This window comes from Sceloporus occidentalis, unplaced genomic scaffold (assembly GCF_023333645.1).
Source record: "Sceloporus occidentalis isolate IW3139 unplaced genomic scaffold, rSceOcc1.0.p SCAF_6, whole genome shotgun sequence".
In the NCBI taxonomy this organism is placed as follows: Eukaryota; Metazoa; Chordata; class Lepidosauria; order Squamata; family Phrynosomatidae; genus Sceloporus; species Sceloporus occidentalis.
The window spans coordinates 32743559-32769377 of record NW_028316986.1 but is presented as its reverse complement, the minus strand read 5'-3'; the positions used below and the strand labels follow the sequence as shown (position 1 = coordinate 32769377).

At 38.6% G+C, this 25819-nt stretch overlaps 1 protein-coding gene across 3 annotated transcripts in view; it reads left to right on the top strand.

The window, feature by feature from the left end:
* Positions 1-25819, top strand: part of LOC149310581 (voltage-gated delayed rectifier potassium channel KCNH1) — a 346345-nt gene that overhangs the window by 77020 nt on the left and 243506 nt on the right. For all 3 annotated transcript variants that reach the window (XR_016281686.1, XR_016281687.1, XM_089529247.1), the window contains exon 7: positions 21355-21781. Coding sequence is in view for 1 of the 3 variants with exons in the window: in XM_089529247.1 (XP_089385373.1) it covers positions 21355-21781 (427 nt within the window). In the remaining 2 variants the exon portion in view is untranslated. The remainder of the gene's footprint in view (positions 1-21354; positions 21782-25819) is intronic.

Genomic DNA, 25819 nt, shown 5'->3' with positions numbered 1-25819 from the left:
CAAACCAGCTCATTTTAATATCAGCTGTCATTTATATCTGAACGACCCTGGAGAATATGGTTGACGCACCTTGTATATCATTCCACCAACACAAATTCCTCTGAACCTTTTGGCTTTCTTCAGTAATGTGCCTGTTGTCTCTCCTAGATTGTAAACTCCTTGGGGCAGAGGCCAGGGCCTTTGACAGTTCTGTCAGCTACCAGGTACATGAGTATTCCAGTGTATCAAATAATGGTAGCTTTTATTTTAAAATTCACCTTCTTGCCATAGGCAATCAGAAATACCATGAAGGTGACTGAGCAGGCTGACAGTGAAGGGACAGAACACTCTATCATTCTTCCATCAGTCTGCTTGACTCCTATATAAGCTGCAGAGAAAGGAAAGTCTTTTTATTTGTGACTGGCATGAAAATGAAGAGAGTTAAAAGATGAGACATTGACTGTGGAGGTTACTACATGTGGCTTTTAAACTATGACTGCAGCCAGAAAAAAGCAGTTTTGGCAATACTTACCACACATTGATGCTTCTGACCCATACCTGCGGTGTTTCTGAAGTTCCTATGTTCCTGCGTTTGGGCATCTCTTTTCATTGACAAGGGAAACCTGTCAGTGAGCTTGCAATTGTCCAAGCCCCTAGGTGCAAAACATTGCTGCCAGTGCAGTTGTGATTCTGGCAGTCTAATAATAATAATAATAATAATAATAATAATAATAATAATAATACAACTGTTTATTTATAGCCCGCTTTTCCTTTGCAGATCATGATTTTAGTCTCTCCTCTTCTCCCCCTGTCCTCTGTCTCCCTTTTTATGAAACTTCAATTGCAATAGCAGAGCTCTAGATTTGCATGAAAACGTTAATATAAAAATTAAAACAACCAAAAAGCATGCTACTTAGGGCATAGGGCAGGGATGTGGTGTAAAGAGGGAGTCGAGAAGAGAACAGTTGAAGCCCCAGTCACGCGAGTGCAAAGTCGTGCAATAATGGCTGCTTTGTAATGAATAAGGGGGATACAGATGGGCAGAAAGGGGCAGCCAGATCCCGGATGGAGACCACACCAACCAAACAGTGGGTTCTTTTTCTGCCGCACGCAGGGTGCCATTCCTGCCCTCGTGCTCAATGATGACATCTGCGTGGTGCGGCGCTGTTTGGGCACAGGGCTGTGTGGATGTTGCATGTCCCATATGGATGTGTGAGTACAACCATGGGACCTGCACAGTGATTGTAGGACTGGGCGTGTGTGGACGCCCAGCCCTACAAAACCCTAAAATCGGTCCCATACCAGCACAAGGCACTAGTCTATACTGCGCCTGTTTCCATTTTTGAAAAACACCACTTCAGCCCTGCTGTTTGAGAGGAGACATGCCTGTGAAAGAAGCATCTTTAAAAGTTCACAGACCCTTGAGCTCAGGAACACCACTCCAGCCCTGCTGTTTGAGAGGAGGCATGCCTGTGAGAGGCACCTTTAAAAGCTGGCTCACAGAAAATGACCATCTTGCCCCAGCCTTGAGCGGAGGACAAATCCTGGAACTCGCCTCCCTGCCTCATACCAACTATGGCCAGCTATGAGCGGCATTGAGGGATTCCGAGGCCAGGCTTCAAAAGGCTTGCAGCTCTCCTCCGGACCATCCAGCCACTAGCCTAAGAAGGAGGACAGACCCAGAGCTTGTTTCCCACCCAGTACCAACTAGGACCATCTTAGACGGAGTGTGGCATTTTACTGGTTTTGTATTGTTTTAATTGTTTAATTTAATCTAAATTGAGGAATTTGTTATTATCTTGTAATGTTTTTGGGAGTATGAGGGACTATGGTCTCCTGTCTTTACTGTATTATTACTGTCCTAGTATTGTATTGAACAGTATTTTTTGATGCTAGGGGAAAGAGTTATTATTATGTAATGTTTTGGGAGTATATGGGACTATGGTCTCCTGCTGCTATTGTATTATTATTGTCCTAGTATTTGTATTGAACTGTATTTTTTGCTGCTAGGGGAAAGTTGATATTTGTTAGTTAGATTAACTGTGCTGGGTTATATTTTAATTTATTATGTTGGTACTGTGGATTTTGTTCTTTGTATTTTTTTGCTTTAGACATTGGGTATATGTTTTGTATTCTGTCTTATGTTTACTGTATTATTTTTGTATCTAATGTTCTTGTTGTAATCTGCTTTGATTCCATGGGGAAAAGGCGGAATAGAAATAAATTATTATTATTATTATTATTATTATTATTATTATTATTTCCTTTTTTAAAAAACTGACATGATTGTTGTGAGAACGGGCTTGTGTGGCAATGTCCCATGCTAGTTCTCCTTTCTATTTGGCAGACAACTTCTTTTTCATATGCTTGCATTTCTGTGCTGCCAGAAGAATAGAAATGTGAGCAACTAGGCTTGTAGTAGGCTAGTAACATTGTGTGAAGGCTAGTAATTTTTCTGGGCTTATTTGTAAGGTTATAATTAATAATAATAATAATAATAATAATAGGATTTATTTATATACCGCCCAATCACTGGGAATCCGAGCGGTTTACAACAGAGGGGATAATAGACAGTTCTCTGCCCGCAGGCTTACAATCTAAAAGACACGACACAAAAGGAGAAGGGAATGGGGGGGGGGGGGGGAGGAGATCAGGTCCAGCAGTTTTTCTCTCCCTCTGAGGCCTGGACCAAGGCAGATGGACCGTAGGGAGGGCTTGTCTTCTTCCAGGCAGGCCTGGTGGAGTTAGCCTGCCTCTCTCTCCCTCAAGATGGTGGATGGAGGGAGGGCTTGTAATTAGGGTGAGGCCAGCAATTAGGCAGACAGAGGCAGTTATAGACAGGTTTTCCTTTTGCCTCATATAATTTCAAAAAGTAATGTTTTCAACTGGGTTTTCTTCTCACCTTCATCTTTGTCTATTATGGGAACAGGCTCCTCCTCCTCTTATTAATGTCAGGAACCAGTAGAATGCTTCAGTTTGTCACCAGCTCCAGAGATATAGCATTCGTGCTGTTGTATACCACTGTGCCATTGATTAATGTGATCAACCATCATTGTGTTGACTGTACTTTTTATACACAGGAAACTTTGGTGATCTGGTAGGGTTTGGTCCTGCTAGAGTAGGGTGGGGTGAGCAGTAACGGCATGTCAGCCTCCCCCCCCCCCCCCCCCCAGTTTGCAGCCTCTGTTGAATGGAGCATTTTCTTGTATAATCATGGGGATGGATGATCTTGTCCCTTTCAGCTATTTTCCTAGACTACCATAGGTCAGGAGGGAGCAATATGTAACCTGTGGGATGCATGCACAACTCAAGCTCCTTTTGTATCCTTTGCTGTCCTTACTGCTACACTTGTCATCAAATTTAAGTAGCAACTCTACTGATAATTCTCTCAGTAGCAGCCATCCGATTTTTGCAGTTGTGGAGGTGGCACAGACCTTGTTGAGTTGGGAGATTTCATTGCACCCACTGACCAGCTAGGAGTTTACCCACACCATCATATATATTAAACAAATACATAATGCTGCTGCTGCTGCTGATGTATGATTAGAGAAAATTAGAGGAAAAGAAGGGTATAATCATATGTTTTTCATCTGTTTCTTGATTCATGCTATGAGGAAGATGGTGAGACATGCTAGCAACTTTGACATGTTCCTCTGTTTATGTGAATCCATCCCCAATTTCTGTCCATCTGATTCATCCCTAGTTATGTTGCACCCTAGTTAGAGAACAAAATTTCATGTGAAAAATCATGTAGAATCATAGAATCATAGAGTTGGAAGAGACCACAGGGGCCATCCAGTCCAACTCCCTGCCATGCAGGAAATCCAAATCAAAGCATCCCCAACAGATGGCCATCCAGCCTCTGCTTAAAGACCTCCAAGGAAGGAGACTCCACTACACTCCGAGGGAGTTTGTTCCACTGTCAAACAGCCCTTACTGTCAGGAAGTTCCTCTTAATGTTGAGGTGGAATCTCTTTTCCTGTAGCTTGCATCCATTGTTCCAGGTCCTGTTCTCTGGAGCAGCAGAAAACAAGCTTGCTCCCTCCTCAATATAACATCCCTTCAAATATTTAAACAGGGCTATTATATCACCTCTTAATCTTCTTTTCTCCAAGCTAAACATCCCCAGCTCCCTAAGTCGTTCCTCATAGGGCATGGTTTCCAGACCCTTCACCATTTTAGCTGCCCTCCTTTGGACACACTCCAATTTCTCAATGTTCTTTTTGAATTGTGGTGCCCAGAACTGGACACAGTATGGACATTTGAAAACTTGCTTTTCCTGCATCTGAGGAAATAGACGGAAGTCTGCAAAAGCTCATGCTGCCAATTTCTTTCTTTCAGTTAGTCTCAAAAGTGCTACAAGATCTCACTATGTACTGATTCTGCAGACTAACATGGCTATATCTTTGAACTGCTTTTCCTCAGTCAGTTCTCTTTATTGGGTTGGACCAAAATGCAGTCATGGCCATATTCATATAGACTGAATTTAAGTTATTTCTAATTTGTCCCACTAATTTCCACGTGTCTAAATATGTATATACTTACATATGTCTAGAAATTTTAGTCAAAAATTGACCCCAAAAACCTGGGTTAACTTATTCATGTGTCTGTAAATACTATACTTTAACTCTTATCAAAAAAGGAACCATCCTCTTCTCTGAGTAGAGCAGTGAAAGGCAACATAATTTTGGGCCCTGAAATTGCCCTCAACTTGTACATGAGATCGACTTATATCTAATTACATTTTTTATTTTTACAGTACTTGTAAGCCTAACTAAGTCTGGATTCAGCTCATTCCAAGAAGACTAGCTACTTTTTTAAAAAAAAACTCAAGATACTATGACAAGAGCCCCACTACTTTATGATTTGCTGATGTTAGCTAAATTGAAAACCATCCTTCATTCTTATTAGTCTTGACAGTACAGACATGTCTCCTTGAAGAACAGCAGTGCAGAGATATTAAATATAAATGCAGTGATGTTTGCTTAGCCAGATGAATTAGAGAAACAGTTGATGCTGGGCAAGGAAGATGTTTAGCTTCCAATCTAAACTAATGAAGAAGAGACACAGCAAACAAATAAGCAAACAAGAAGCACAAGATTAAAGCAAAACCGTTAAGATGTAATTAGGGAGTGGAGCAGAAGCTGAATTGTTGAATGAATGATTGCAAAATTACTGTGTTAACAAAGTGGGCAATATATTATTTGACCATAGGTCTGGCTAATAGCATTGTCTCTATTTAAATTTCAATGGTTTGAAAGTTGCTTGGGCAAGCAAGATGAAAGTAGTTTGCTTAGGTCTCCATAAAATAACTTTTTTTTCTTTCTGAGTTAGAAGAATTCCTCTCCTCATTGGGCAGACAGTTCCATGATTGTCCAAACTCTAGGGAAACTCCAAATTGTATGAAAGGATACATGCTATGGGGCATATTTAAAATAAAATACATTTATTTTGTGGCATCTGAAAAGAACTTGGACAAGATTTAGTACTCAAATTACTTTGCTCAAGCAACAACAATATCATATTTGTGTCTCACTGGCAGTGAAAATACTATAAGTAAATAGCTAACAGTTTGTTTCCTTTCATAATACTCCAAACCTCCTGCCTCATTTTCTCTAATGGTTGTGTCTTGTGCAGCACGACTTTTAATTTCACCTCTACCATGGTTGCATCTACACTGTAGAAATAATACAGTTTGACATCACTTTAAGTACTTTAGATCCATCTTATTAAATCATGGGATTTGCAGTTTTACATGGTTTTTAACTTTCTCTACCAAATAGTGTTAGTGTCTCACAAAACTACAAATCCAAGAATTCTGTAGGATGGAGCCATGGCAGTTAAAGTGGTGTCAAACTGCATGATTTCTACAATGTAAATGCACCACCTTGTTTCCCATTGTAGACAAAATATTATTTCTCTCTGAGTTAAAAAAAAAGTAAAAGTTTTATTTCTGAATCAACTGGCAAGGTTACTTTGCTTTTAAAGAAACACTTCCACTGACTTATTACATGCTAGGGTGAAGCAAAGCAACTTGCATAAGCTTCTCAAGCTATATAAAGCTGAAAGAATTAAGGAGTAAATTACACCCCAGGGATAATATATGATAATATCATTTGTCAAAGAAGAAGAATTGATCTTGTTAAGTTGTGCATTACATTAGAAAATGGCTGTTGGCACCACACTTTAAACTGCTTAGAAAGGAACGTGTGTCTTAATACCCCGATTCTGTGGCCATTGCGTAGAGGCAGCACATGGCAGTTCTTTCAGTATGGTCAATGCAGAAAGGGTCAATGTTTGCTTCCTCTGCACTCTTGTCTGTGAAGATCAGGAGTGGGCAACTTGGGCTACAATGACCTTCCCAGAGCCTTTGGGAGCCTAGTTGCTGATGCAAACCAGCAAAATCTATGGCAACTCTATAGTAGAGGAAGGTATCACAGCATTCTCCCACACCACAGGGCACTGTTAGGACAGAACGTCTTTTAATTTTCAGTTGCTAAGCAAAGAATTAGGAATGGGGGAAACCTGGCAATTTCAGTGGTGCAGATGGCTTGCTCTTGTTGTTTTCTGCCTTCAGGTCGTTTCTAACTTATGAAAACCCTATCATGAGGTTTTCTTGGCAAGATTTGTTCAGGACAGGTTTGCCATTGCCTTTCCCTGAGGCTGAGAGCATGTCACTTGCCCAAGGTCACCCACTGGGTTTTATGGTGGCTGATTATTCAGGATTGTTGCAGGTGCAACAACAGTGAGTGGAAACCCTGCTCCCCAGAGTCATAGTACAACACTGAAACCATTATGCTATGCTGGCTCTTAAAAGTACAGTGGTCCCTCAACATGCACTGCAGTTAGGAGTGAAAGACTGCCATGAATGTGGAAAAACTGCACATAACAACAACAACAACAACAACAACAACATTCTTTTTACCTAAGGAAATATCTCTGCAGGAATCTCCAGGCCCTCCAGTGCAACTCTGTTGTCAGTAGCTGCTAGAAGCTGATCATAGAATCATGCTAGAGAACCTACAAATGCCCAGAGAAGTGTTTTCTCTAGGAACTTTTAGGTTCTCCAGCACAACTCTGTGGCCAACCTCTGGCAAAATTGCTCTGGAGAACATAGAGTTTCCTAGAGAGAACATATTAATCAAAACCGCAAATAATCAAATCAGCAAAAGCCCAAGCTGCAAATGCGGAGGGCCAACCGTATTGGCAAGTAATAACTAAATAAAACCACTCCAAACAATTACAAATATTAATAATAATAAAAATAAGTATAAATGGTCAAATCAACAGAAATGCCATTAGTCCCTAAATGATATGTAGCATTTAACATTGGGGGGGTCCAAATTTAGTGTTTTGCTTCATCCTTTGGTTAACCTACTAGGCACATTTCAGAACTCCTCCTTACTCTCCCTCCCTCTGTCTTTTCTTCTGAAGTTGTTGTGAGGAATAAGAGAGGTGAATGAGACAAGAAGTGTGAAGTGTTTTTGCCCATTAAATGTGCCCAGCAGAAAACAAATAAGAATGATGGCAAAACATAGCTAGTCCCTGGTGTATAGAATTAGTAGAAGAGTGTATTTCTATATTCTGTTTATGGAAAAAGCTGCTTGAGAATGTGAACTTATGTAAATCTGTCATAGGCTTGCCATTTTTAATTTGGCTCAAGAAAGATATAAATAGTCTTCTGTTTCCATACTTCTCTAAAATTGCTCATATTCTGTCAGGCATTGAAGGGATTAGATAATGCTTTTTGTTGTGTGTTTTAAAATATGGTTTAGTTCTTTTCAAAAACGACTCTCCCCAGTCACTATCTTGCTTTGTGATGATTTATGTCTGCAGTTTGCATTGGTGTAATAGATAATACAGCTGCAGGTTCCTCTACATTTCTTTCTCTTTTATATACTTGAGTCATAATCTAAACCAATATGATGCAATTGTATTGAATCTAACTGGACACAAGCAGGCAATTTTGCAGCAAGTACATTCTATTGGCCCTTACATAAGGAAGGAGGTCAGACAGGAGGCAGCTTGTCTTTGGCCCTGTCCAGATGGGTCATTTTGTACATACTCCGTATGTACTAGGGTTGCCTGGGGGTGTCTCTTTTAGACGCTTGTAACCCTAGTACGTATGGAGTACGTACAAAATGGCGGTGCCCTGTTCACACGGGTGCCACCATTTTGATGTAACGGCTGCGTCGCGTACAAGTCTGTTTTGGAGCTCCTTCTGCTGCACGTATCGCTGGTGCGGCCTTTAAACAGCTGCACCAGCGATAGAGAGAAAGGGGCCAAGCTGCCCCTTTCTCTCTCTCCCCGCCACTGTTGGGGTGTCCTTGGGGCATGAAGCCCCAAGGACACCCCTTTCCAGGCTGCGGGGAAGCAGCCCGCTTCTCTGAGGCCAGGAAAAGTGGCGGATTGGGGCCTCTGGGGCTGCCACTGTGGCAGCTCAAGCCCCAATCCGTCGGGGAAAGGGGTGGGTGCAGGCCGTCCCAAAGGGCCGGTCTGTACACCTCCTTAGATGCTGCTGTTTTCATATTGGCCTTTGGCCTGATGTTGCAAATGGTGACTCCACTTGGGATGAAAAGCTAAATGCCTCTTACATCCTTTTGCTACAGGATCTACTTCTGAATAATTCTGAAGCTGCTAGTGTCTTACATGCTGGTGGGCAGTGCATCTACAATGTAGAAATAATGCAGTTTGACACCATTTCACCATGACTGCATCCTGCAGAATTTTGGGATTTGTGGTTTTATGGGGCACCGCCACTGTTTAGCAAAGAAAGCTAAAGACCTTGTAAAGCTACAAATTCTAGGATTTCATAGGCTGGACCTGCAGCACTTAAGTGATGTCAAGCTGGATTATTTCTATAGTGCAGATGCAGCAAACTTTAAAGAAGCCATCCAAGATGCTGAATCATATCTCCAAAATTGGTGCAGCATCTTGAACAGTTTCTTTAAAATCCAGAGTGAATTCACCATCCTACTGAAACCACTGCCACCCCTGAAAGCTGTTCTTATAGCTTGAATCCAGTTGGGTTTCTTGCACCTGTATATTCCCTTACAGAAGCAGTCTGATGTGGAATGTCCACATATAGTTCAAGGTTACAGAAGTGGAGTTGCATATGATGTGCCCTTGTGTATGTGGATGCTTGTTTGTGCATTTGTTTGTGCATTTGTTTGTGCATTTGGGTGTGTGTTTAGTTATGCAATGTTCACATTCAGTTCTAAGTCTGCATAGTACAATCAATGTGATAAAGAACAAAGAACTGGGATAAAAGGAGCAAGCTTTTGCCTCTCCTTTCCTGATACAGTGACCACATGCCCCACATAAGAAAACACACACACACACTGCTTACCTTCTGCAGCTCGTGTAAGGATTATTGTTTTGAAATGTTATACCAGTTTTTATTGCCCTCCCCAGGCCCCCAAGGTTGCTGAGATAATGTCTGGGTAGCAATATGAGTATTTGAAATGCATTATGTAAATGCTAGATATTGTTTAGAGCCTTGGTTTTCAAAGCCCAATGGAAAAAAACATTTTAATAGCTTCAAATTAACAATTCTCTGTGTTGCTCATATTGGTTCATTTGTCCCTTTGGGTATTAGTGTCTCAAATCCCCATGTTCATTTATATCCTTTTCAAAAAATGCTCATAAGCTTTGAAGAGTGGCTAGTTGAATTAATTAAGGGGTTATCAACATTGGGAGTATGTGTTTTGATGGATGCAATGCTACATTCATTTTCTGACTTCTGCAGCTAAGGGATTGGAAATAGGGCTGGAGAAAGACATGCATCTCATAGGCTCTAGAGAGTTGATTTTTGAGAGGTGTCTGTAGAACATGAATCATGTTAAAGCGAAATATGAGCTCTTTATGTCTAAAATCCAGATATAAAACTGATGTGCTACAGAACCACTTAGTTTAAATATGTATCCCTCACTTCCTCTTTCAAGGTTGTACATTCATTTAGGAGTCATCCTATTTTATCTTCCCAAGAAACCTGGGCTGGAACATTAGCTTTCCCATGGTATACTTCTTATAGCAAGCAATTTTTGTTTTGTTTTGTTTCAGCAGCCCTTTAGGAAATAAATGTTCATAGGGAAAAAGCTTTTGACAGGCTTTTGATAATGTGCTGTATTGTCTGCCTTTGTTGTTGTTTAAATGGGTATGTTTTGAAATTGCTTTCATGTCAATTTTATTTATAGATAACTTTTCAATGTTTTAACAATGTCGACTTTTCTCTGTACAGTTGGCCCTCTGTATCCACAAATTCTTTATCCATGGATTCAACCATCCATAGCTTGAAAATATTCAAAAAATATTTAAATTTTAAAACCAAAACTTGATTTTTTCATTTTATATAAAGGACACTATTTTATTATGCCAGTTTAATGGGACTTCAGCATCGACAAATTTTGGCATTTTGTAAGCAACCTTGAGTCCCAAGGCTGAGAAAAGATAGGATATAAATAAATAAGATAATGTTGATTATTGATTTTTATTATTATTATTATTGTGATGATGACGACGGTAATGATGAAACTAGTCAGTGGTGAGGCGTAATGGGAGTAGAGGCCTATCTTCGTCTGGAGGGCCCAAGGGTGGCCTAAGAGCTAGTGACTTGTCCATAGTCACCCTGTTTTCTTTGTTCCTGACTACCCCACAATGACATTTTAAAATATAGACAAATAAATTCATAGGCCATTTTGCCTATTGTATACTTATTGGTACTGTCTTAGTTATTATTATTATTATTATTATTATTATAAGTTTTTATTTATATAATGCCATAGGTTTTGGACGGCACTCTACAAAAACATGAAACAACATAAAATCTGCAAACTTTTCTATATTTAGCACACTTTTCTATATTTTATTTGCTACCATTAGTATAAAAATAGTGGGTTGATCATGACTCACTAAGATAGCATGGATTTTAATGATACATATGATTAACTCTACACCCAACATAGTATTCCTTGACACTAGAAAGAGACAAGATCTCTTTCCTTCTCACAAGTCATTTCAGAGTAAATAATCAAAAATCTTTGTGATGGCTTGCATTTTTTCTCATTCTTTATATATACTCGTCCCTCCACATTCGCTGGGGTTAGAGCACAGGACCCCTGTGAATGTAGAAAAACTGCAAACAACAAAACATTATGTTTTACCTGAAAGAACACATCTCTAGGAATTTCTAGGTCCTCCAGTGCAACTCTGTGGCAACATCTGCCAGACTCTGACCATAGAATTGCACTGGAGGAGCTAGTGGAACACCTCTTTAGGAATCCTTAGGTCCTTCAGTGCAACTTTTGGTTAAAATTGACCATAGAGTTGCGCTGGAGGACCTAGATATTCCTAGAGAGAACATATTAATAAAATCCATTAATAATAAAATCTGCAAAAGTCAAAGCTGCAAATGTGGAGGGACGAGTGTGTGTGTGTATTATATTTAAGATCCTGCTTTTTAGTCTATCCACCTTTATAGGGCAGGTTACGTTAACCAATACCAATTACAAATAAATGTTTTGGTATTTCAATTGTTGTTATTGTTGTGTGTCTTCAAGTTGTTTTTGACTTCTGGTGACCCTAAGGCAATGCTATCACAGGGTTTTCTTGGTAAGATTTGTTCAGAGGGGTTTTCCCATTGCCTCCCTTTGAGACTGACTTGTCTAAGATCAGCCAGTTGGCTTCCATGGATGAGCAGGAATTCAAACTTTGGTCTCCAGAGTCACAGTCCAGTGTTCAAACCACTACACCACACCGGTTCTGGCCATATGCATAACAATATAAATTATAAAAAAAATTTCAATTTTATAACATTATAAAATATATAACTGCATAAAATAACAGTATCAAATAAAGCAACTAGTACATAAAGTTTATTTTAAGTAATCTAAAAACAGAAGAGAAGAAAGGTTTTTAGAGTTTTGTTCTTAGCCAGTACAGGGGGACATTCATACTGACCTGAAAAGAGAGTTCAAAATGTGCTTTTTATGGTAAAACCCTTAAGTACTCTTGTTCAGGGACATGAGCTTATGCTAAGTTCTGGAACATTGCAAATCCCCCTCTAAATTGCCCAGTATATTTTCAAGCATAAATTGAAAGTGGATGTGCTTAACCAGCTTTAGAGGCAGGCAAAAAATTGCAAACTCATTTAAAATCATATTTATTCAACTTCTTTATCTATATATGGGTGGGGGGAGCAGTTAACTCTTTGGCCAGCTGGTGGTTTAGTTGTGACTACAGGGCCAGCCTAGCAGCACTAGCCACATCCACTAGCTCTTCACTGGCTGAATGTATCACACCCTCTGCATACATGTGTGTAGGTGCCTTCAAGTCACCTGTTGACTTATGGCGACCCCATGAATTTCATGGAGCTTCCTTAGGCAAGGAATATTCAAATATGGTAACCTTATTTAAATATTTGACAGGGTGTCATATTGAGGATGGAGGAAGCTTGTTTGCTATCGCTCCAGAGAATAGGACCTGGAGCAAGAGATTCAAACTACAGGAAAAGAAATTCCACCTCAACATTAGGAACATCCTGACAGTAAGAGCTGTTTAACAGTGGAACATGATGCCTCTGCGAGTGGTGGATTCTCCTTCCTTGGAGGTTTTTAAGCAGATGCTAAGTGGGCAGGAGTGCTTTGATTGTGTATTCCTGCTTGGTAGTGGTTTGGACTGGATGGCCCTTTTGGTTTCTTCCAACTCTGTGATTCTATGAGGTTTTGTCAGTTTCTTCCTCTGAAGTATAGCCTACAGCACCTTGTATTCATTGGCGGTAAAAAAAAAAAAAAAAGAGGGAGAAAGCTTCTGACTGTTGGAAGGATGGGATGGGAAATGTACAACTTCCTTTTTGCCCTTTTAGCAGATTTGTTAATTTTCTCCCTCACCTGAATTCATCAGGTTGTGGGAAAGACAGATTTACCACCTTTTTCTCACATTCTCATTTTGGTAATGTAAACTAGACATGCAACTCAGAATGTACATATAGGAGAAATGCAATAGCACATTACTGTAGCTATATATAAAATAGGATGAACGTTTAAACACTGATCTTATAATAGTTGTTACTGGCCACCTCTGTTTGGCTTGATTTGATTTGGATTCGGTTCTGCCATTTATAAGTTTTAGTTGGAAGGATTCAGAAAATGTTTGCTTCTTTCTAAGAGTTCCTCTGCTTCTTTGTTTAGTTAAAGCAAAAGAATAAAATCATAGAGGCTAGAAAAAGCACTCAAATCCAGTAATTGATAACAATGAATTACCAAGAGAAAAGGGCAAAGTGAAAGGTATTTGTCTGAAAGCACTGCTAAAAAGACAAACAAACTGCCTGAAATCTCAGTAGAAGCCAAGATGGGCAAACTGAGGCTGTCATACTTCCAGAGGTATCATGAAATGATGTGACTCATTGGAAGGCAGTAGGAAAAGAGAGAGACTGTACTACAGGTGGATTGCAGTGCACAGGTCAGTTTGCAAGACTCAATAAAGGAAGACATGGTCCTCAGTTTGCAAGAGCTGAGCAAAGCATTTGTTAACCCCCTAGATGTCTCTAATTCAAAGGGTCACCATAAGTTGAAATCAATTGGATGAAAAATGACAATAACCACAAACAGAAAGTGGAGGAACTTTCTTTAGGTCTAAAGAGATTTTAGGTTTTGAAGCTAGATCAGTTTTCCATTGCTTAATGAACACAGGACAATCTAAAAACTCCTTTATTTCACTCAACACTAATTTAATTAACATTAAATTTAGTGATTTACAACAAACATTTTAATAATAGAGTTGTTGGTTTCCATTTCTCTGAAGATATGATTAATGTTTTCAACATAATTGGGTTGTCTGAGGCTTTCAAAGCTAAGCGACCTTATATAGACAATTGTAAACATTGCCATGGAGCAAGCATGGGTAATTGATAAGACACTGCCTCAAATCCTATTAGGGGGAAAGGTAGGACATAAATGAATGAATGAATGAATGAATGAATGAATGACCATAACCATAATAATGAGGGGAAGGAGGAAGATATTCTGGGTCTGGACCAATGAAGTGATCCAAAGTATACATCCCATAGTCAATCCATTTCTTCCATAAAAAGGAGTGTTCTTCTGGGTTTGGACCAATGAATCCTTCAGATTAAAATTATCCCACAGAGCATCTAAGGGAAGCTGTGTTGGCTATATAGCAAATCCGATAACATCCAAACATTGTTACCTTTATTGGGCTAACCAAAATGCACAATTACATGTTGCAAGCTTTCAAAGTCACACTGGCTTCTTCATCAGGCAAACAGGAGAAAATAAATTGACGATGTTAGTCATAGGCCTGCATTTTATGTTTCTGGTCTTAATTCAAATGATAGGGTGGGCTATCTGCAGGCTGGCACCTCCCCCTTTGGCCATGGTAGATTGTCACAGTCAAGGAAATTTAATGTCCATTTGCAATTCAAAGAAGATGTTTCTTTGGAATCCAGTGTGTCTCCTTCCTTTGTGAAGCCACAGGCTTCTGTGTCGGTAGAGAACACTGAATTTCTCAAGAAGTCTTTATGTTTTGCATCAGGAAAACTTTAGGTGATGTAGAGGTAAAGCATGACAATCAGTTCCAATATCAGAAAAAGAATTGCTTTACCTTTGTTGGAGGCGGAAGCCTCAGATGACAAGGTCCCAGTGCACTGGCTCTCTCTTTAGGATTCCCCTGTGATGGCTGAAACACGGTATCTTGAATTCCTAAAAACTTCTAGGGGTAGCTGTGTTGGCCATATAGCAAATCCAATAACTTCCAAACAATGATACCTTTATTGGACCAACCAAAATGCACAATTACATGTTGCAAACATTTGAAGTCACACTGGCTTCTCCATCAGGCAAACAGGAGAGTTAGCTTGCCTGTATAGACCAGCTTTGTAATTGACAAGATAATGTAACCCAAGCAACCCTGGTAGGAGAGAGTGATTTGTTATACTTTTAGTACACATAATATATTGTTCTACTGATAAAATTTTCTCTATAGAAGTTTTGGAACTCATAAGCAGCTTCCCACTGCCCCATTTCCTAGGCATAAAATTTGTACTCTGTCTTTTTTTTTTTTTGGAAGCCTAAACAGCTCACAGTTCAAACATGTGTACATGGAAGAAAACTAGAAATTAAAAGGATGGAAGTCACTCTCTGACATAACCTCTGGCTTGTGCCCGCTAAGTTATGTGAAATGTTGTGCATTTTTTTTCTTTCAAAGAAGGGTCTCTGAAATACACACAGTGATCTTAGTGCGTCTATCTGATATTTCAAAAAGTGGTAGAAAGGGCAATCTGACATCTTCCGAGTGTCATAACAAGACTTCTTTCTGAAAAGTTGCCATAGAAAGTGGTCAAGCAGTATAAATAAATGCTTATGTTACTGTATCCATGAATCATCAATTGAGCTTTCTTTCACACCAGTGATTCATGTTAGCCTTGACTACATGTAGATCTCTTGGGAAGGCAGGGAGTAGTTCTAGGCCAATTTAGTTGTAGTTCAAAAACATCTGGAAGACAGAAGATTCTACATCAGGGGATAGGAGAAGCCTCTAACTGAAATGCTGGAGGCTTAGCATCCTGCAGAGCAGGAAACACTGGGCAAACAAAAATAGACTAATATATGGCAGCTTGCCACAGAAACTCACTGGGTGACTTGGGCAAGTCACACACTCTCAAACTCAGAGGATGGTGATGGCAAACACCCCCTGGAGAAACTTGCCAAGAAAACCCCATGTTAGGCTTACCTTAGGGTCACCATAAATTGGAAACGACCTGAAGGCACACATCAACAACAACACTACGGCAGCTTATACTATAAGGCAGCTTTCTATGTTCTGAAGTATAAGCATGGACCCTGGAATGGTTTATTACCTATATGGCTCAGGTTCAGGTTATTTGAAGGACTGTATTCTCCCATATAAACCTGCCTGTGTTTTGAGATCTTGAAGGGAGCCCTTCTCTGTGTCCCACCACCTTCTGGGTAGGAACATGAGAGGCAGCCTTCTTGGTGACTGCTGCCAGGTTCTGGAACTCCCTTTCCAGAGACATTAGACTGGCATCCACTATGCTATCTTTCTGCAGGCAGGCAAAGAGTGTTTTTATTTCAACAGGTCCGAATTACTGATTGCTCAAAGGGCATTGAGCATTGTATAATAGGCAGCAGGGGGGCAAAGGGGTTTAAGTCTCCCCTATGAATAGGTTGTAGGAGCTGAGCCTTCCCCAAATTATTAGGCAAAATTTGGCCACCAAAACCCCCGTATAGTTAAGCCACTTCAGGAATGATTATTCAGAAGTATACTAAATGGTTATTATTTTTCTACTGATTTCATGGTGCACAGATTATTACCAGCTTTTGCTGGAAAGCAATTATGGTGATGATGATAGTTTTATTGCAGTAATTAGTCAAAATTAACCTGCAAGCCAATACTTAAAACAATTCTGAACTCCCTTATTGTAAGGATATTCCTCAGCTGCTTCCCTTTAGCATTAGTTTACTTTCGTAGTGAGACTCTTGGTTTAAATCCAGACACTGCTTATTCCACCAAAGGGACTAATGTACTGGGAAATATGTGAATTCCAGATTGGACCAAGAGTTTAAAAAGGGAGAATAATAATAATAATAATAATAATAATAATAATAATAATAATAATAATAACCATTGTATGTAAAACTTGGAACTGGTTGGTGCTTACACATTTACTTAGGTGACACTAGTAAGGGTAGCAGATTTCTTATGGTTGTAGGGCATTTGTCTGTCTATCTTCAAATATTCTGCTTTACTGACTCATTGTTTTCCTCCTCTTGTGCTCAATTAACCAGGACCCTGGAGGATTTTATGGTTTGTTTAAGCATCTGACAGAAGCTGCATATGTTTTTTTTTAAAAAAAACCCTGATAAAATGTAATTATGACAAATGCATGAATTAAAAAGGAAAATGAAGCATTTCTCTTTTTTACTGGAGACATATGTTAATATGAAAAATACATATTAAAAAAATGGTAAAATTTTCCACTACGATAGTTAAGTCTAAACTAAATTGTTGGAAGAAATTATATTTAAGCTTGACTGCACATAAAAACTAATGACCAGGATTGTACAATAATTTGTTTAAAATATTCATTAAAACAGGACACTTTAAATTTAATTTACTTGGGGAAATAAGCATTACTGTTAGAATGTATTCATGTCATATTCTCAAATATGCTGAGTTTTTCTTCTCTTAAAAACAGCTTTAAATAGTAAATACAACCATTTGCTTGGATCTTTAAAGCATTAAGAAATATCAAGGTTATTCAAAAATTCACCTCCATGTAACTCACGTTGGACTCAACTCCAAATGTTTCCTACCATTTCTCCTCCACTGATGTTAATTTTTGTTGTTGTTGTTGTTTGCCTTCAAGTAATTTCTGACTTATAGCAACCCTAAAGGCAACCCTATTATGGGGTTTTCTTGGCAAGATTTGTTCAGAGGAGGTTTGCCATTACCTTCCCCTGAGGCTGAGAGCATGTGACGTGCCCAAGGTCACCCAGTGGGTTTCATGGCTGAGCTGGGATTCAAACCCTGCTGTCCAGAGACATAGCCCAACACTTAAACCACTACATTACACTTGCTCCTAGTTTTTCCTACCCTGCAATAGTAATGTAAGTGTTGTGTGGCTGAATTATGAAATACAGTATGTGGTTTTCTTCCAACATTTTTTGAGGCTACAGTGTAACTGTAAACTAACTTAAAATTATATTACACCCAAAAAGGAGGAATGTTGTCCCTTGTTAAGTTAAACTTGATAAGCAAATTAATTGCCATTATTTTAGAAAGGAAATAATTATACATAACTAGTTATAAATAACAAAAAGGGAAGAAAGAGAGACCTATTCCACAAGATTCAAGAAATCAAGGGAAAGTTCAAACCAAGGACTGGGATGCTCTACAACAATAAAAATAACATAATTAAAGATCAGAAAGGAATAAAAAGATGATGGATGCAATACACAGAAGAGTTATATAAAAGAGACGGCAATTTGAAGGACACATGGAATGGAGAGCCATATGAAGATGAACCCCAAATTCTAAAAACTGAGGTGGAAGCTGCAATAAAGAAAATGACAAAAAATAAGTCACCAGGATCAGATGATATTCCAATAAGAGCTGTTGCAATCCACATCGATAGAGTGCTAACCAACAATGCTGAGGATTCCATGGACAGCCAAAAGGACAAACAAATGGGTCCTAGAGCAGATCAAGCCAGAAATATCCCTAGAAGCCAAGATGACAGGACTTAGACTGTCATACTTTGGACACATCATGAGAAGGAATGAATCGTTGGAAAACACAACAGTGTTAGGAAAGGCAGAAGGAAGTAGAAAGAGAGGAAGAAGGCCACATGCTAGATGAAGGGACTTTATTAAAGAGACCATGAATATGAGTTTGCATGATCTGCGCAGAGCAGTAGAGGACAGGAGGGCCTGGAGATGTCTCATCCGTAAGGGTCGCCATGGGATGAGATCAACGCGAAGGCAGTTAACTGCAAAGTTATACAAAGCCAATTACTTTCAAGCTCTGCTTATATGTGATTGTGCAAGCTGGTGAAAACTAAGTTAATTATATCATTGTTGTTATGATAATGTGGCACATGTATTTACTTTCATTGTGCACGTATGCACGTTAATGGCATGACCATAAGACAGGAACTTTCTATTGAATCAAAGAAAGCAGCCAAGCCCTGTTACTTGAGAACAGTTAATGCTGGTCAGAAACTAGCAAGGTAACAATCCTCTCTGTGTTTTTGTCTGAATTTTATCTAGTTCTGTCAAATCTGTTACATTTTCTAAACATTCTAAATTATTTGGTATTTTTTTAACTTTCCAATATCTTGCATGCATAATAATAATAATAATAATAATAATAATAACCATTGTATGTAAAACTTGCTGCAGTTACCATGTAGCTTATTAAATCTCTTTAATTTTCTCTCTTTTATTCTTTAAATGTATCATGTTTAATAGGAATAGCTCTGATCTCTGGCCTGACTTAAATCCCAGAATCTTATACATCCAATTACTACTTTTAAGCTAATATATTTTTGCTTTTTGGCATTTCCACCACATGTGATAAAATGATCCAATTTGCTTATCATATTTCCAATAAATAAATTAACCAATTATATAAAGGGATATTTAGAGGAGATTCTTTTAGAAAGATGGAAGCCTTTTATATTTGATGTACAGAAACCAAGGGGTGATATTAGTGTTAAGTGTTTTTATATTTAAAGAGCTAAAGTTTTCAGATGTAGGAAAAAAGTGGATACACATTGTAAGATAGCTAAGTAATGAAAAATAAACAAGGATAAAATAAGGCAGGAAGGAGAATATAGACTACATGCTTCAGGGGTGGTTAGAGGAAAGAGGACAGTCTTGTTTTAATGGAGGGTTTAGGGAGACAGGGGATATAGTATATGTCATAAGGATTTATGCCTTTTTTGTGGGTATGGGTGTGTGTTTGTTTTTTCTTGTTGTTGTTATTTGCTTGCTTGTTCATTTGATCCTTCTCTTGAGGATCTTAAATCTTGGGATGGTTCATATTGGGATATAATAGTCTTTCAGATAATGATCTTTCACAAACTGTGTAAGGCTTTGTAGATTATAACTAACCCTTTGAATTGTGACTGGAAACAAATAAGTAGCCAGTGAAGCTGCTTCAATAGGGGAGTTACATATTCTTTGTCACCAGTCTCAATATCTGTCTTGCTGCAATATTTTGGACAGGCTGCAGTTTCTAAACAGTTTCCAAATGCATTTACTGACTCTTTTGAACATAGTGGACTATATGATGTTTCCATATACTTTTCAAAGGCAGCTAAATGTATCGTTTGCAACTTTTTGGAATGCAAGGAAGCTGCATTTGAATCACAGTGTGTGGTCTATCTTATACAGCAGAAAAGATACCAAAAGATAAGTTTTATCCATGCAGTTCAGGAACATACATTAAAATGTATGACATGTAAAAACAAATTAAAAAGTTAAGTACATTACACATTAAAAAGCTTTTAATATTAAGAGCTTAACTTTTGATGCAAAACTCTGCAGGGGATTGTGCTTAAGTGTCTGCTGATATCAGGATATTGATCATATAGTTAGTATATGGATGTGTGTGTGTGTTAACAATTGATTCCCTCTTTTAATCTGAGTTAGACTGCTGTTTCCTAATTTGGAAAAAGGTTGGGAAAAACATAGGAACAATCTACCAGAGGCAGTAGGTGGTTCCCATGTCATTGGGGTGTTGAATCCATTGTGCATTTTAGAATTCAGGTTAAAATTCAGAGTGGATCTGCTATCCCACTGACAGGGAAGCCACCAGCTGCCACCACAATGTGTGCACAGTGTTTGTACAGATCATACTCTTTTAAACAAAGATTTCTGGGAATTTATTATGTATGACATTGATTTTAAGCATACATGTATGAGCTGTGTTTATCTGGAAACAACATTAATTCCAGGAAATAATGAAGCTACTATATTTATTTTTATAACATACATATACAGTATTGGCCAAAATACAACCACAGGGTTACAAAAATGGAGGGTATTTAATAATGATTGTTGTTATGTGCTTTCAAGTCATTTCTGATTTATGGCAATCCCAAGGCAATCGTGGAGCTTTCTTGGCAGATCCCTTGTCCAGCCAGGAATCACTGTTCAGAGGGTGTTTACAGTTGCCTTCTTCTGAGACTGAGAGTGTGTGACTTTCCCAAAGTCACCAAGTAGGTTTTCATGGCTGAGCAGGTATTTGAACCATGGTCACCCAGTGTCTAACAGTCAAACCACTATACCACATTGGCCTCAGAAAACAAATAAAATTTAATTAATGGTTTAGAAATAAAGGAAAAGAAAGGTATATTTTTCCATGTCAAATATGTTTCTTAAGGTACTTAAATAACAAAAATGTCACATAAAGTTCCTGGAAGCCTACTAAAGTGTGGTCAGCTCATGCAGTGTCTTCAACTTAGAATACTATTGGGACTGCATGTATGTGTATAACAGTCTAAGTAACTTCCCCACGATCTGCTTGATACTTTTGTTCCAGTCCAGTAAACATTTTAATTCATAAAATCCTATTGGAATCAATGAGACAATTTTATAACCTGTTATGTTATCAGCTTCAATAGGACTTGAAACACAATTGCTTTCTCCCAACTGGTCACAAATCTTTCTGTTCATCCAAAGAATGGAGTAAAGTGGCTTGAAATAAATGATACATTTTATTTGCATAGGAGTTAATTTTGGACATATAATGGGGCACAGGTTATTCTTGACAGACAATTTAAAATCATTTAATGACAAGTACTAATGGATTATTTTTGTTTTGTTCTTCTAGGGCATCAGTAGTCTGTTCAGCTCCCTTAAAGTAGTCAGGCTGCTTCGTCTGGGTCGTGTGGCTCGGAAACTGGACCATTATATTGAGTATGGAGCTGCTGTATTAGTTCTGTTGGTGTGCGTCTTTGGCCTTGCAGCCCACTGGTTGGCCTGCATTTGGTACAGTATCGGGGATTATGAAGTTATCAATGAGGATAAAAACACAATAAGAAATGAAAGTTGGCTCTACCAGTTAGGGGAGTCTATAGGATCGCCTTATCAATTGAACATGACAACTGGAAAATGGGAAGGAGGACCAAGCAAAGATTCTGTTTATATTTCTTCATTATACTTTACAATGACAAGTCTCACAAGTGTTGGATTTGGGAACATTGCACCAACCACAGATGGAGAGAAGATCTTTGCTGTTGCTATGATGATGATTGGCTGTAAGTATCAGAGGACTCATTTATGATATTCACTGTTTCGGTCTGCATGCTTTTCTGTAAACTGTTATGATTTTATTTGGTTGCATTTAGAGTTACCTGGAGTAGGGTTCCACTTAGTGCATGCTCGCTTAGATGGCAAGGAAGGGGGAATGTTTTTCACAATTTTATATCTTCCCCAAATCTGCTCCATAGCACTGGGAGCACTGTCTGGAACAGGATGAAAAATGGAATCAAGGACTGTAAGGGGAAGATAAATGAGCAATAATTGCTTTCCCCAATTCACCCAGCAGAAGCCTCCACTGAATCTGAGTCATTTCCTTGAACAGAAGGAGCTATTTCCTCTTGTGGAAGAGTGTGCTTGGATCCAACTCATTATGTGCATGAAATATTCTTTGTGGTTCTTTTGCCATTAGGGATAATTGAAGCTGGATTGAGATCTAGTGTGATCTTTCACACTGCAAAATAGGAGTGGAATCTCTCACTTCACTTTTGGGCAGAATTGAAACAAATGTGTCTTTTACTAATTTAGAATGACTTAAAACAACAGGCTATGCCCATTTCTTTGTCAGCACAAATGACCTCTTACAGAACAGATTACTAAACTCTTTGTAAATTTTGTTCATCCACATTAGGTGATAATGTGTGTTGTTTATGTTACATTAGTTTTGCATGTAACATACCATCTTGTGTCTGGTTAAGGCCAGTTTCATATTATTGGTGTTGTGTGCCTGCAAGACATATTTGACTTAAGGTGACCCTAAACCTATCATGGGGTTTTCTTGGCAGGGTTCTTTAGTGGGGGTTGACCATTGCCATCTTCTGAGGCTGAGAGAGTGTAACTTGCCCATGATCAGCCAGTGAGGTTTTATGCTCAGAGTCATAGTTCAATGCCTCAGTCGACTACACCACGATGAATTCTATAAGCATTCAGCAAAATGGTGGCAGGGAAGACTGGAACAGTGGTAGGTTGACTCTGAATTTTTCCATAATGAATTCTCCCAGACATACACTCGCAGTGCCTCTGTGGATGTACTGCGTGTATTCCATACGTGTTTATGGAACGACATGAACTTATCCTTGGTGAGGTAATGAAAGTCTTTTGAAATAGAGATGAAGGGAAGATATGAGATTTAATCATGGAAATGATTACATATATTCAGTTTTTTTCTAATATTCATAAAGCAGGTAGTTCTTGGTTTCATTTCTGTTAGTTTGATCATTTCTTTAGATTCGGCAACAGTGTGAGCAAAAGGTATAATTACTGATTGGTTTCTGGTTTACTTTCAGTGGATTGGCAATATTTTTTTGTACTTAACAAAAGCACCATTAAAATTCTCCCAGACATAAATGATACTGTTAAAACTAAGGAAACTTTTGAAGAGAGGGTATCCAGGAGTACATTTTTGTGTGAAGTATTGGGAACTCCTTTGGTGGCAAGTGGCTTGCATGTCGGAGGTTCAGCGATGCCACAGTGAGAATTGTGTGTGTGTGTTGTGTGTGCCTTCAAATTTTTTCCAATTTATGGTGGTTTTCTTGGCAAGATTTGCTCAGAAGAGGTTTGCTGTTGCCTTCCCTTGAGACTGAGAGCATATGATTTGCCCAGAGTCCAGTAGGTTTCATGGCTGAGCTGGGAATCAATCCCTGTTCTTCCGAGTCATAGTACAATACTCAAACCACTATGCCATGCAGGCTTCATTCTGAGAATTAGCCCACACTGTATAGAAGCTGTCCAAAGCACACAATCCTGTCTCCAAAATTGGTTCAGCATCTTGGATAGCTCCTTTAACATCTTAAATAAAACCTGCACTGCACCCTCGATATGGAAACCACCAGCTGCTGCTGGATTGAGCTTTGTTCAGTTCTGGTACTCAGAAGAAATTCCTGAACTCAGATTCATTTCTCTTGTTGTTATGTGCCTTCAAGTCAACTCCAAACATATGACAATGCTGTCATAGGATTTTCTTGGCAAGAATTGTTCGTGGGGGCTATGTTGCTTACTATTGCCTTCCTCTAAGGCTGTGAGAGTTTCCTTGGCTGAAGGGGGTTAGAATTCTGGCCTCAAACCACTGCATCATATGGACGCTTCTTCTTTAATTCTTTTTCTTTTTCTTCCTCTTATAATTTAATATTAAAAATATATATCTTTTGGACCTGGCTAGTGGATCTCAGCAGCCTAATAAAAAACAATGTAGTTCCAGGAAGCCTGATATCTAGCCCACTCTTCTCCTACAAAATTACAATTTATCTGATACCCACAAAATAATCGCTCTGTGCAAACATTTAGTATATATTATCATTACCTTATATGAAAGATAGTGGGGGAACCAATTATAAATGGAAAAGTAATAGGTTGCATTCTTCATTTATGGACAGCAATTTTTATGTGTTTTAAAAATATCATTTAAACTCCAATAGCCAAGCATCCCTGTTAAAACAAATGGTGGCAGCCACAGTGCTATTGTGTGAAAAACTGGTTTCTACAGCACTCCCCTGAGAATATATAATAGGCTGTTCAACAAACAGTGAGGTATAAAATAACCCGGCACACATCTGTTTCGATTAAAAATGTTTGTTTTAATATGTAATCATCATGACCTTTTGCATCTATGTTTGTAGTGTTCTGCGGCTGGCAACCCTTACTGTATAACATCTAGTATTTTAACTGGAATAGTCAAGAGAAACAGAATGAGCTCTAAATATTTTACTAAAGTCATGAAGATGAGAAATTCATGTTATACCAGAATGGCTAGATTTACTTCTTTCAGACTTGAGATGGAGATTTGAAGGGTGCTGAAATGCATAATAAATATAATGGAAAATAAAAGGCTGTAATGCCACATAAGATATTCTTAGTGGAATCAAGGCAGACCAGGAAAAAAGGCTTCTTTTTTGCATGTGTCTGAGAAATACTAAACTGTAGAATTGAAAACCATACTGTGTAGAATGGAATCAAGGTATAAAAAATGTTAAGGGGAAAGGTTCAGTTGCATATACTCAGAACCTTGTGACAACTCTAGCTTGAACACAAGCTTTCTTTATTTAGGAAGGAAAGCAGTAGTGTAAATGCTATGGTATAACAAATGATTTCCAGAATTTCTCACACTTGCTGCAAATACAGCTATGATTTTCTGATTTGAATCATGAAGCTCATGACTCACTAAGACAGAAGAATATTTGGAGCATTCATGGATAATACCAGACCACTTCTTGAAAGAGATTATATTTAGAATTAATGTGATGCTTAAGATGTTTTGATAGCACAAATGAATCTGCATTGGAGCCCATTTGAGGAGAAAGGCAGGTTATAAATGCAAGAAAGAAAGAATGCTAGCTAGTTGGAAGTTTCTGAAATGTAAAAAGGAAAAGATGTTTATAGTTTTTTGTGAGTTTTTCGGGCAATGAGGCCATGTTCTAAAGATGTTTATTTGATGCTTCCTTCTTCTCAGGTCTTATCCAGGTAGATGCAGAACATTGTTGAAGGTCTTGAGTGCCTAAGCTTGTATAGATTTCTACTGTGTGGATTTCCCCACACAGAACAAACTAGTATAAGATAGAGATCTACTCAGATGAAATCTATTATCCTCATGCTAAACACTGATTTCTTGGTTTGGTTGTTCAAAGGAATATCACTTTGTTCCCCCCCCAATAAAATTAAGCCAGAATAATAATCTGTTTATATATATCTTATTTACATACCAATTATACACAAAAATAAAGTCTGCTGCCAAAATATTTTTAGTGACCTATTGTTGCCAAAATCCTTTTAGGATGTGTTTTGCATGTGCAGTCCTTTCATGATCATTGTACAAAGAGTTAGTCAGTAGTTCCTTGTGCAGTGTTTCTCAACTGCTGCCCTGCAAGCCTTCTGCGAAAGGGCAAATGTGGGCTCCCTTCCTCAAACATTTAGTGGCCAGGGAGAAGGGTGATTTAGTGCCTGTGGGAAGGTGTGTGGTGCCTTGGATCCCAAAGAAGCCACACACTTTGATATTCAGTGTACTCATTGGACTTTTGGGAAGGGGACAACTGCTATTTGCTCAC